Genomic DNA, 13858 nt, shown 5'->3' with positions numbered 1-13858 from the left:
TCTCACAATATGTCTGTTGTCATGATGTAATGTTTTTTTATTGACAATTTAAGCGTTGAATGTAATGACAAATACCTTTTGAGGTGTGCCCTTCACTTGGTTCTTTGTGTTAAGCGGTAGTTAAGCCATCCCTTAGTGACCAGCACCAGACCTCAGTCCCTAGTCTACCGCAAGTAAGGACCGTAGTCTGGCTCGCTCTTCCTGGTGACACGATCATGGGGACCAGAGATCTACCGCGAGCAAAGAAAATCCCCACCAGACAGCATTAGCACAACAAAGCAAGCTAAAAGGGGAGGAAATGAACCTGAAGGTATCATTCCAAACGATCATAAACATATCAATCATGTTGTGGCTGGAACAAGTTACCCGAGGCGCTAGTCCTGACTCGGGAGCCGCCCGAAGTGAATCCCGCAGGGAAGCAGGAAACGGCAGGAACAGGGTGCTCCAGAGGGCCCCGCTAGAAACTAGCCTTTCATGTTAACATCGTTGAAACGCTCGTCCTCATTGTTACCTTCGAGGCCTCCAATTCCTTCTGAGAGTGGTTTGTTGGGCCTATACGTTCTGGTGGAGGTTTTCTTGCTTTTGTGTGGATCTCTGAACGCCAAGCTTCCTCTGTCTTGCCCCCTCCAAAGCGTCACCTTATCGTGGTGAGGGGGGCTCACGTACGACTCCCTACGGCCAGTGAGGGTTGCCTTGGTCCCCTCTCCTGCTCCTCTTTGGATGTTGCATGTGCTAAGGTACACACCCGTAGGAATCTTGTTCGAGTCAACGGACCTCCTGCTGGAGTGGCCGCCCTTGCCCTTGGTGGGTGATTGGGTGCCCAAGCTGGGGCAAAAGGTAGAATGGGGTCCTTGCACCAGTGTGGGAGAATGTATGATGCAGTAGGGCTCCCCTGTTAAAAAGGGGGAGCACCGTTGGGGACGACGCACCAATTCCTGCACCGGCCAGCGCTCGGCCTCCCTGGCAGTCCTGGTAGGTGGTATCTCTTGGTTCCAGGCCCCAGACTTTTAGAATTGATGCTTCATGGAAAATGAACCAACTTCTTTTTACCCCAGGCACATGGGGTGGGTGACCAGGCCCCCGATTTGGACAGTGATGGAAGGCCCACTGCATTGGGCCCTGACCAAGCTGCTTCTCTGATTCTCCCAACTGACTCTCTGCTCCCCTCCCTGGCAGGGTTGAGCCCCCAGTGACCACCTCATCACCTGGAGTGGCTTCATCTCGTAATGTAACAACTGCGCCTATTACTCCCATCTTACTGGGTGCTCGGCGCCGTCACCACCGCACTCGCACGATTCCTTCCGGTTCTAATACTTTCCAAGCTTTATTTGGTCCTGTTAAGTGGACTAAGTATTTTGATCTCAGTCATGTTGATTCTACATGTCCTGATGATTTATTCATCCATAAACACCTAGTTGATTCGGTGGATACCTTTGTCACTTTTAATCCCACCCGTACTGTTACACGTGTCATTGCTGCCCTTTCGCAGGAAGCAGCTGACTGCTTGGCCCCATTGTCCTGTATTGGGGAGACCCCTGTTCAGAGCTCCAAAAATGCTCGGTTAAATCCCAACATTGGTACAGTTACTCTCCCGCACTATGTTGCAACTGGTGATAGGGTCCTGAAAGACTGCTGTGAGGATATTAAAAATATCCTTGAGGCCCAAGGCCATTCTATCCTCTAGATTGATATATTCACTCGACCCCCTCGTTGTCGTCATCGTCGTCAGCCTCTTTGTGTAATGAAGATCACTTTTGATAGAAGATCCCTTCATCTTCCATAATTCTTGCTGGGGCCAGATACTCCATTCAGGAGTACATCCCCTCCCCTATGCCTTTGCAATAGGTGCTGGAGATTTGGACATGGTCCCTTTACATGCACAAGTAAGGTGTCTCTATGCTCCTTGTGTGGAGACTCGGGTCATTCTAAGACACTGCCCTCCTTCCCAAGCTCACTACATCAGTTGCATTGACGCCCACCCTACCTTCTCCAGCGCATGTGTGCACTACAAATTTGAGGAAGCCAACCTCAATTTTAAACCTCGCGACCATTTATCTTTTCCTCAGGCAAGATGCCAAGTACGCCATCTTCCTACTTTTTATCGTATGTCTTATGCTTGTTTGTTGCGTTCCGCTTCTCCTCGCCCTCTCCCACTTCCTCAGTTTCGCAACCTATTTCCTGGCCTTGGGCCCGGACACCTCCACCACCACCTCACCTGCTCCTTTGCATTCTTAGCCAGAGGACCTTCCTCCTGGTTTTCCATCTGGTGTTTCCTTCCTTCCTTCCCAGTCTTCGTTGTCCCCTGTGCCCTCTTTCCTTTCTAGCCCCACTCCTTCTCGGCCCTCTTCCCTGTCTTTTGGTCCTTCTCACCACCTGTCTGTTCAGGCCGTTGTCCATCCTCCTCTTAAATCTTCATGTTGACCGCTCCTGTTCTCCTTCTCCTGTTGAGACTGTAGAGGCAGTTGACCAGTATATTATTGCTGGTACACCTGGCTCTTGCCCTTCCTCCTTCCCGGCGGGTAAGAATGCTTCGCTCTATTATTCAGCTTCTGACTCCGACTCTATCCCTGCATCCCATTCAATTTTAGTGGCAGAGTCACCTGTCCCCTCTTGAGGTTCCTTTGGTCCTTGATTCTCTCTCGGATGCTGCCCCCTGATGAAGAGCGCTCCCCTGTTTTTCTCCTTCCTTCCCCTGATTCCCTTGACCACCCCTCTCTAATGCTTCCTCCCACACCAGACTGTGTCTTCCTCTGGTCCATCCTCCTGCTCCCTTGACTCCATCGCCTTTGCAAGAGTTACCTGTTGTGACTCCGATTTCACTTATCCCTATTCTGATCTTACTAAGTACACTGTATTCTTCTTTGCCTTTGTTTCTCCCTTGTACTCTGTTTCTTGTCTCTGTTTTTCACAATGTCTTTTCTTCAATGGAATATTCGTGGATTTTATGCCAACTTCCACGAACTCCAACTTCTGATCACACAGTTTTCACAACTTTGTGTGTGTGTGTGTCCAGGAATTAATTCATTAATTATTCTAAAACGCTTCTCATCACGAAGATGCTAACCAGTTGATTTGCAACTTGAAAAAACAAACAAACAAGAGCCGATGCTTGGTGCTCGTCCTGGTCACTTTCGTGGGTTATTCCTCCCCCCCCCCCCTCCAGCTTTTGCTGGGGCCCATAACTCTACTGCTCTCTTGATTCGTACTGATATTCCCTTTGTCCCCCTACTTTTCAGTAATACGAACGTGCACCCCAAGGCAGTGTTCTGAGCCCCACTCCTTTTCTAGTTGCCCTCAATGGTCTTCTTTCCTCACTTCCCTCTGACATTTTCTCAGCTCTCTCTGTGGTCTTAATGACCCTCAGCCCTCAATGGTATTCATTCCTTCCTTCCCTCTGACGTTTTCTCAGCTCTCTATGTTGACGATCTTACTATTTGCTGTCGAGATGATGACTCGCCTTTCCTCTAACAGCGGTTTCAACTTGCGATTGATACCATGTCGTCCTGGGCCACCAATCAAATTATCTACAACTAAAACTTGTGCTATAACTTTTACGTGGAAGCAGGTCGTTCTTCATCCCTTTTTGTCACTTCATGGTAATCCTCTTTTGTACAAAGGTCCTGCTAAGATTTTGGTGTTAATCTTTGACACTCGTTTGTCTTGGTCGCCCTATATCATTTACCTCTGTATTGAATGCTATAAGGCCCTTAACGTCTTGTCTCATACTTCGTGTAGAACAGATAGGCATACGCTCCTCTCTCTCATGCTGTCTATACTCGACTGTGGTTGTCCTCATTACTCGTCGGCCTCTCCTACTCTTGGCCTTCGTGATACCCTGCAACATACTTGGTTACACCTAACCTCTGGTGCCTTTCGTTCGACTCCTACCCTAAGCCTGTATGTTGAAATTGGCATCCTGTCTTCAGGATCGCCGTGATAGATACTGTCTTCGCTACCTTGGCAGTCTCTACATCACCCTCACTCTTGCCTATGTCGTATTTTGACCTTTACCTCTCCTGTGGGCCGTGTTCCCTGCTTCCTTTGTTGTTGTAGTTGACTCTCGCAGTGCCCTCATGGCTCTGGAGTCCATTATTCCAGTTCATCCTGTGGTAGTCAAGATTCAACATTGGCTGTTTCTTATCTCCAGTAGATTTAGGGCAGTGGAATTTTGCTGGAGTCCCAGTCATATTGGTGTGTCCTTAAATGAGCATGCGGATGCTGCCGCTAAGGAGGCTATCCGCACTTGTCCCATCTCCCGTAAAGGCATTCCTTATTCCGACTTCTACCCAATTATTCATTCCTCCACCCTTGCCCGTTGGCAGGGTCGTTGGTCTTCTGTTACTGGTAAAAACTGCATGCTCTTATGAGTAGTATGTCCTCATGGCCTTCCTACTACCACTGTAACCGGTGGTTGGAAACGGATCTGGCAAGATTACGTATTGGCCATACATGTTTACCTCGCGGGCACTTATTGGCTCACTACCCTGCTCCTTATTGACCAAACTGCATTATTCCCACTTATGGCCGTGCATATTCTTGTTGAATGTCCTGACTTCCAGGACGTGCTTGTGTCTTCCTTCCCGATCGTCCCTCGCGGTCACTTGTCCCTGGATAGAATGCTTGGTGAATCAGATACCTTTGATATCATTCGCCTTATGTGTTTATATTCTAGTATTGGCATCCTTAGTGATAATTAGCGCCTTTGGAATATCCCGCACATTTGTTGGTGCTACATAGTCCACCTGGCTTGACGCATTTTTTTTATAATTACTTACTTATTTCCTCAGTCTTGTAGAGGGAGACAGATTTTGGTCCTGTCTTCTGGTAGATGAAAGTGGGTCTCAGATACTTGGTTCTCCTTGTCCATGAGGACAGAGCCAGAGCCAGAGTACAGGGCCCCTGCTAACGAGTTCTCCCACAAGAAACTAAATAATTATTTATTAAAGGTTCGTTTAACATGTATATATATCGATAGTTAATTTCCCAAAGAATCACTATACTGACGTACACAATACACCAGTAGTGTTCTTGTGTACACACCTGTACACTGACACACACCATACACCAGTAGTGTTCTTGTGTACACACCAGCACACTGACACACACTACACACCAGTAGTGTTCTTGTGTACACACCAGCACACTGACACACCAGTAGTGTTCTTGTGTACACACCTGTACACTGACACACACTACACACCAGTAGTGTTCTTGTGTACACACCAGCACACTGACACACCAGTAGTGTTCTTGTGTACACACCTGTACACTGACACACACTACACACCAGTAGTGTTCTTGTGTACACACCTGCACACTGACCCACACTACACACCAGTAGTGTTCTTGTGTACACACCTGTACACTGACACACACTACACACCAGTAGTGTTCTTGTGTACACACCAGCACACTGACACACACTACACACCAGTAGTGTTCTTGTGTACACACCTGTACACTGACACACACTACACACCAGTAGTGTTCTTGTGTACACACCTGCACACTGACACACACCATACACCAGTAGTGTTCTTGTGTACACACCTGCACACTGACACACACCATACACCAGTGGTGTTCTTGTGTGTCATACCATCACCGTCACCACCTGTCTTTTGTCAAGCCATGAACGTGACCACCTGTCTCGCCCTGACAGGAGCTGGACATGAACAAGGATGGCACTGTAACACCCAAGGAGTTTAAGGAGAAGATGGAGCAGCAGAAGAACTACACCACGTGAGTCACTCTTGAGAATGCACTCAAGTCTTATTTACCTGGAAGTTCAATTGTGGTGAGATTAGAACATACCAACAAGTTAAAAAGGTTTCCTTTTCTTTATAAGACAATGTCTTATACAGACATAGTATTCTTACTACACATCTTTCATATAAATGTGCAATATCCTAGACAGTGATGTATGTTAGCAAAAGGATCTTTCTTTTTATCTTTGACACAAATTTCTTGAAATATCTGGGGGAGGGAGGTTGGGGGTTGTAGGGGGGTGTCTGTAGTCCTCCCCAGAGCTACCGCTTGCTAAGTCTTGCGGAGTTCAGGCTTCCCGCCAGCGCCCACCGGAGATCAGAACCAGAATCTGACAAAGGTGAAGGCCAGGAGGGTGAGGATCTGTGATCATCACACTACTAAGAAAACACCACCGGAAATCAAACATTTTCTTATAGATAAATCACATAATTGTGTGTTCATGTGCGTGTATTTCGTAAAGCTTCTGTTGTGATACCAGATGGTAAGTTGACCAGACCACACACTAGAAGGTGAAGGGACGACGACGTTTGGGTCCGTCCTGGACTATTCTCAAGTCGACTTGAGAATGGTCCAGGACGGACCGAAACGTCGTCGTCCCTTCACCTTCTAGTGTGTGGTCTGGTCAACATATTTTAGCCACGTTATTGTGACTCATCGCCTACACCAGATGGTAACTTCTAAACTCCATGAAGGTTGAGTAGACGTGATTCAGGTACTTTTACTCCATCATGTGGTCCAGTTGGTGTTGTGTGCAGCCCGTCCTCACAAGGTTTCCCAACGTCAAGAAAACGGTCAATGTAAAGTGTCGTCTCTTAACCGACCACAGGACCCAAAACAGAAAACGGGACAGTACGTCACTTTCGCAAGCAGCTTCCATTTTCTAGTGCGAGAATTTTTGGCCTTGTGTAACGCATACGATCGAATTGCGACGTTATTTGTACGAGGACAGGTTGCAGTGTGCATCGTTACGCTTCAATATTTCCTCAGTTTCGTGACAGTAATCAGACTGAAAAGATGTCTTTTCAGTTTTCTTTTTTGTGTCTGAAATGATTAATGCTGCCTTGTATTCGATGGCCCCTAACGTGTAACGGCTCCATGTATTAGTACCTAAGTTGTATGTATTAGTATGTATTAGTATTAATGTATCCATATATTAGTGCCTGCCTTGCTTGTGGCAGCGGATCACTGGGCTCACCTAAAATTTAACGTTCTCCGGCCATGTCCTATGCAGATCTTTGCTGGACACTTGTATAGGTGGTCTAGACTCCTTATCGGGCACGGTGGCTGTTACGTTGTGGTCTGCTGCTACTGTGGGAGATGCTGTGCTCAAGCTGTTCATTCAGCTCCTGAGGGATGTGGCGATGGACTTCTTTGCAGCTTGCCTGGCTTGCTTGGCTTTTTTGTCTGTGCCTGTGTTTCTAGGCAGCTGAGCGATCTGGCTTCTAGGATTCCAATGTCGAGTCTGTGGCACAGGTTTCCCTGGTTCATGATGCTCCACCTGGTTAGGCTCTTCTTTGGAAGCAAGTTCGTTTGCCCCGATCTGAGGGCGGGCATGGTTACTACCGCCAGCTCTTCCATGGTTCACCCTGCTGACGGTGTAGTGGGGGACCGTTTGAACGCCTTGTGCCACGCGGATCCCAGATGCTTCAGTGTATCGTGTGGCCTCAGGTGTAATAAGTGTTGTTCTTACCACCTCCGTTGTCCTTAAGTCCTGCTCAGTCATCTACTCTGCAAAGTCATCTGTGATTTGTTGTGCACGCGGGTGTTATCAGTGACGTCGTCTTGGCAGATGCTATCATGTCTGTTCCTTGTTACCGAGTGAGACGAGCTAGAGCCTCGCTTTGTTCTCGGCCTTTCGGATCTCACCAGGTACAAACCCAGCGCAACATTCCGGATGACTACCAGGTTCATGGTAGTCCGTATGTCCAGGTTTAACGAAGTGTTTGGATGATGACTAAACCACTTTTCAGAAAATTAAGAAAAATAATTCTGCAGACACAAACAATGTTCTCTTCTGTCATGTTTGGGGCTCTAATCATTCTATCGATTGGTCTTCTAAAATCTAAAATTGTCTTACCTAACTCTACTCTTCACAGACGCCATCTAGTTGCATCAGCTCTGATATACAACCTACCCAACATGAACCTGAGTCCTGGCTTTGTTACAGTTGAGTCTTCCCTTTCATACTACATACTAGAATGCTCCAACCTTCTGACCAAACGTGACCTGACGTAGTTTTGCCTCTTTTAGGCTTTCTTTCCTTTTCTTTCTGTTTCTTACGTTGCTAGGTTTTTCTCCTCGTCATTTGACCTCTTCAGCATTTGACGGTAGAATGGCGGTCTCACTTCATGCAGGTCGGCGTTCAATCCCCCGACCGTCCAAGTGGTTGGGCACTATTCCTCGCACCTGTCCCATCCCAAATCGTTTTCCAGACCCGTTACCCGTGCTACATTGTCGCAATGGTTTGGTACTTTCCCCTGATAGTTACCTTGCCTTCTTCCCTTTTTGTCCTTTTTACCTTTACTTTACCTGATACTCTTATCTCTTTCTTTTATTCTTACCTTTTTCTTTTTGTTACTTTTCATCTTACTCTTACCTTTGTTCTTATTCTTATCTTTCATCTTATTTTTACCTCCATCTTATTCTTACCTTTCAGATCTTATTCTTACCTTTCAGATCTTATTCTTACCTTTCAGATCTTATTCTTACCTTTCAGATCTTATCCTTACCTTTCAGATCTTATTCTTACCTTTCAGATCTTATCCTTACCTTTCAGATCTTATTCTTACCTTTCAGATCTTATTCTTACCTTTCAGATCTTATCCTTACCTTTCAGATCTTATTCTTACCTTTCAGATCTTATCCTTACCTTTCAGATCTTATTCTTACCTTTCAGATCTTATTCTTACCTTTCAGATCTTATCCTTACCTTTCAGATCTTATTCTTACCTTTCAGATCTTATCCTTACCTTTCAGATCTTATTCTTACCTTTCAGATCTTATTCTTACCTTTCAGATCTTATCCTTACCTTTCAGATCTTATTCTTACCTTTCAGATCTTATCCTTACCTTTCAGATCTTATTCTTACCTTTCAGATCTTATTCTTACCTTTCAGATCTTATTCTTACCTTATTTCTTAGCGTCTTCACGGTCCTGGTCGAGGACCGGGCCGTAAAGACACTAAGCCTGGAAATCATCTCAAGATAACCTGAAGATAGCCTATATGGGAGACAGGTGGCAGGCCTCCTTTTTCCATGAGTGATGTCTGTTCTGTCGTGACTTTTTTAGTTCATCGTTTGAGTCCTATTATTTTCGCCCAGTATTGCTCGGCCTTGGTGTAGACACACTTGTTGGTTTTTGGTGTGGCGCTCTTTCACTCCTGGCCACTCATACTCCTCTGGAGCCTTCTTGGTCACTGGATCGAATCTTCTTTTTTATTTTTTTGTTTTTGATGTCGTCTTCAGTGCAGTGTTTTTTCTTGATAACGGTCTTTTTGTTGGTTCTGGCTTTTAGTTATCAGGTTGAGGAGCTTCTTGCCCGTCTCCAGAAGTGGGGTGTGTGTTCTCTCAATGTTGGTTGTCGGTTTCTTCGGCTTTAGCTCTCTCTCTTTCTAGCTAACAATGAAAAGTCTGATTCCCGTTGGTGACCAACAGTTTGGCTGGGGCTGCACCATAGTTTTTATCCTGTCTCTGCAGTGTAGTGTTAGTTGACCAATACACACACTAGGAAATGAAGGGACGACGACGTTTCGGTCCATCCTGGACCATTCTCACAATCGACTTGAGAATGGTCCAGGACGGACCGAAACGTCGTCGTCCCCCCTTCATTTTCTAGTGTGTGGATTGGTCAACATACTTCAGCCACGTTATTGAGACTCATCGCCTGCATGTAGTGTTAGTTGTGTGCCATCAGGTCTGTGCTGCTGAATGCCGTGTTTCTTACTCCAGTTTCCTAGGTTTTCTGTTCTAAAGCTTGTTATGCTCCCAGGTTATTTGGAGGGTGATCTCACTTGGCCAACACTAGGATTATCGTTGTTCTCATGATGCCCGTAAGTGTGCAGTTTTGTCAGCCCTTTTTCATCAATATATCTCTGGCTAATACCTGATCTAGGGGTTTTTGTTGGTTGAACTATGTGTTGGTCTCTCGTTAATTGTTGCATGAGCCTCAGCCACACTGTGTTTGTGTGGTGCTTGGACGTCTTGCCTGACACTGAGTGCCTCTGCATTTGGCGGTCACTTCGACCTCCTCCGTCCATGGGTAAGCCCTGGCTGTCTTTGCCTGTTTCGTTTTTTGTGTTGTGAGGTAACATTATGTAACTACTGAGGACACTCAGAAATCTACCATTGAATGTAATGAAACTGCTTTTTCCGGTGGACCACCCAGTAGCTTCCCGTTTTGGCCTGTTGCCTACCTTTCCCTCGGAGTATTGGGAAGGGTTCTGGGGGGGGGGGGGGTAAATGAGTCGGCAGGCTGGCCAAGAATGTCTATTATCTTGTGGCGCGCGAGTGTATCTTGGCGGTTATTTTGCTGCACTAATTATTGTTATCATCAGAGTTGAAATTTTTAAATCTGTAGATTTTTTGGAGCATTTGTTATCTTTCTGATGGATTTTTTCAGTATTGTGATGATATCTTACTCCAAGGCTCACCTTTTTTCATGGCATCAGATTCTGGTGCTGTTCTGAAGGTGTTTGTGGGTCCCCAGACGCCTGTTATGCTCCACATGGCTTGCTCTCCTCCAAGTTGAGGAGCTACTGAGTAGGCTGCTTACCAACGATTTCATTACATTCAACTTTCTTTTTTAACCATCATTTCTTAGGGAGGAGATTAACTTCTTACTGATGTGTTGTGACTGTAACCATGACGGCAAGATTGACTATTTGGAGTTCACTGAACGCTTCCACAACCCAGCCAAGGAGATCGGGTTCAACTTGGCAGTGCTGCTCACTAACTTGTCAGAGCACATGCCCAACGACCCGCGCCTCGCCAGGTTCTTAGAGGTACAGTTTTAATACTTCTGCACATTTTGTTGCCCATTTCACACGCTTTAATTATCTTTAAAGCCTTAGGTACTTAAGTTGGAATCTTCTTCATGAATCTATCAAAGTTTAGCAGAAGAGAGACTTACCGAGTATGACCAGAATCTCTTGTTTCAGAGACTTTATCAGCATTGCTTTTTACATAATTAAAAATAAATTGGAACTGTTGCACATAATTTTTTATTTTAATTCCGTTGAAGAGGAAAATAAATAACTAAAACTAAACAGTTCCATATTTTGTTACCTCTGTAATTTTAGACGGCAGGTTCAGTTCTCAATTACTTCGAACCGCTACTCGGACGCATCGAAATCATGGGTAGTTCGAAGCGCATTGAGCGAGTGTATTTTGAGATCAAGGAGGAAAACATCGACCAGTGGGAGAAGCCCCAGATTAAGGAGTCCAAGCGAGGGTTCTTCTACGCCATCGTGACCGAGGGAGACAAGGAAAAGCTGGAAGCTTTCGTCAACTTCTGTGAGGATGCTATCTTTGAGATGCAGCACGCCGCCGCTCTCATGGAGGAGGAAGACGACGCTATGGCCAAGAAGTGCGAAGCTGATGCACTCAAGTACCTCACTGAAGACGAGGAAGAAAAGTGAGAATATTCACTTACCTTCTACATACTTCATCTAATAAATCACTTGTAGTATATAGTAATTAAGATTAAATTCTTTTGAATTTTAAGATATTTAGACTAGCTGAAGATTTTATGAGTTAACGTTTGACAGTATCTCGAATAAACTTAATTACTATTCTGCTACAAATTCCCAAATATATATATTTAGTGATATATGATGTTTTAAAGACTTTTCACATTAAGAGACTAATGCTTAGGCTGACTTTAATGTTTAATCTCCAGAACGGGCATGGATCTGATTAAGGCCAAGATTGGAGGTATGAAGGATCAGGTGCTGGAGACATTCTCCATATTAGCGCCATCTAACGTGAAGAGGAAAATCAAGGAGATCAAACAGATGACCCCAGCCGAACTGGCCGTGGGTTTCTGTCGCTTATTGTTCCTGATAATGTACCACAGCGCCTTTGGTGTGTTCTACGTCTCCCGCAAGGTGTGGCGAGCCACCATGAGGCTGATGCAAGGCCCGCCCCTCGAGCAGGTAGGAGTACCTTCCTGTGGTCTCTCTCACACACACTCCTCTCACATTACGTAGAACAACACAGACACACGAGCACACTTGACGCTTAGATCTTCTCTCTCTTATAAGGTCTTCATCAACTGTAAAACATGCACACGGCTCATAGTAATAAAGGTACACAGGGCAGGAGTGTAGGTAAGGATGGGGTGAGGTACGAAAGGATGGGGTAAAGTAGATGAGGGTGGGATGTGGTAGGTAAGGTTGAGTTGAAGTAGGTAAGGGCGAGGTGTGGTAGGTAAGGGTGAGGTAAGGTAGGCATGGGTGAGGTGTGGTAAGGTAGGTAAGGGTGGGGTGAAGTCACACTGCCTTCACGGTGTGATGATGGACCGTTGTCAGCACGGTACTGCCACACTAAACATTGGTGTGTTGCACCAAACACGGGGTGATGATGGGTGAGGGAGAGGCCTAACCTCAACACTTGCTGGCTTCCTCTCATCTCAGCCCTTCACTGTGTACAGCATAAACTCCTGTTCTTGCTACACACCCGCCATGGAGAGTGCTGCCATTCTTAATCTCATGTGGTTTTCAGGTTTGAGGGCCTCGAATTATGGACTTTGATTATTCCAAGAATTAATTTTAAGTTTGTCTTACTGTAGTTTTCTGATGAAACAGGAAGTAGTTGTACACACAACTGCTGCTGCGCTGTGCGACCCTCTGAGACAAGTTGTTGTGTGGTGTTGATGCCCGGGTGGACCATGTCTCTAGCGCATCATATTACAATGAAATTTATGACGTGTTTGAAGTGTGGTGTCCTGATCCCCAAGCTTGTGCCTGGGTCGTCACTCCTTATAAAACACATCTTTTCTTATGTTTTATCTTTTTTATCATAATAAACAACAACAAAGTAAATTAAGTTAAATTTTGACCTTATCTAGAAGCTTCGTTAAATTACTGAACCTGGCAGTTAGGTGCGCCTCGTCATGGCATCACTTTAGATTATCTTCTCACGGAAGAACAACTCCTCCTTATTTACTTGTTTTCAATGTTGTCTCTTTGTGCTTGGAGAAAAAAATAGACATAATACAGCCATGACCAATCATGACTCTATTATGTCTCTGTTTCTAACTTTATATTTCTCTGTATTTTACTTTATAGAGAGAAACAGTCAGCCATTTTTTGGATGATCTGTTATTAAAAGAGTTGAGATGTTCTGAGGTACACGAAGTGTTATTGTACCATATTGTTGTGTGTAAGTTGTGGTACCTCAGCAACACTCACCTCGCCTGTGTTTACAGTTAAGCTAAGACAGAAATACTTTACTTTACCACGGGTATAAATACTATCTTGAGTGGGCTTTTATCTTGCATGCGGATTGGATGAACACTAGTATTAGTGGAGCAGGAATCATGTAATAATAATTGTCCACTACTTTCATGAAGGCGGAGCAGAAGGAGGAGAAGTCTGGTCCATTCGTGCGTCTGGCTATACCAGCGTTACCGGACGTTGCTCTTGATCAACTGCCGCCGCCTGCTGCAGAAGCCAAGCCTGAAGGAGAACAGTAAGCAATAATTCCGATAAATAAACAGTGTTTATTGTATGCATGATATGCTTGGCTGGACATTTGATTGGAAGTGACATTCTGTTGGCAATCTGACTCATAATTTAACAGGAGTCCATAAGCTCATGAATCTCAAATGTATTACAAATACCGATTAAATTCTGTTCCTATGCAGTAACTTCATTATCAAAGAGAAAATGTGGATTATTTAAACACCTTTCTCGAGTGCGTACCGGTGTTGATGAGCTCATCAGGTGAGTAGATTTGGGTGAGAGGAACTATTTTTGCTCCACTCAAGAAGTTTGTATTTCTTCTCGAGCTCACCCTGTTTCCTGTGAGAAGTGAAAGTGAATAGTTTGCTCATGTAAGTTAGTTGCAGGAAGTGACAGTGAATATTGCA

At 45.2% G+C, this 13858-nt stretch overlaps 1 protein-coding gene across 1 annotated transcript in view; it reads left to right on the top strand.

Moving 5' to 3' along the window:
• RyR (Ryanodine receptor) overlaps nucleotides 1–13858 on the top strand; it is a 374701-nt gene that overhangs the window by 286367 nt on the left and 74476 nt on the right. The window contains exons 65-69 of the mRNA XM_069314342.1: nucleotides 5663–5742; nucleotides 10589–10769; nucleotides 11067–11401; nucleotides 11666–11921; nucleotides 13340–13458. Of these exons, the coding sequence (XP_069170443.1) occupies nucleotides 5663–5742; nucleotides 10589–10769; nucleotides 11067–11401; nucleotides 11666–11921; nucleotides 13340–13458 (971 nt within the window). The remainder of the gene's footprint in view (nucleotides 1–5662; nucleotides 5743–10588; nucleotides 10770–11066; nucleotides 11402–11665; nucleotides 11922–13339; nucleotides 13459–13858) is intronic.

The sequence above is a fragment of the Procambarus clarkii genome, chromosome 78 (assembly GCF_040958095.1).
Source record: "Procambarus clarkii isolate CNS0578487 chromosome 78, FALCON_Pclarkii_2.0, whole genome shotgun sequence".
NCBI classification, from domain to species: domain Eukaryota; kingdom Metazoa; phylum Arthropoda; class Malacostraca; order Decapoda; family Cambaridae; genus Procambarus; species Procambarus clarkii.
The sequence above is the reverse complement of the archived record's forward strand: the minus strand, read 5'-3'. Positions and strand labels throughout refer to the sequence as shown.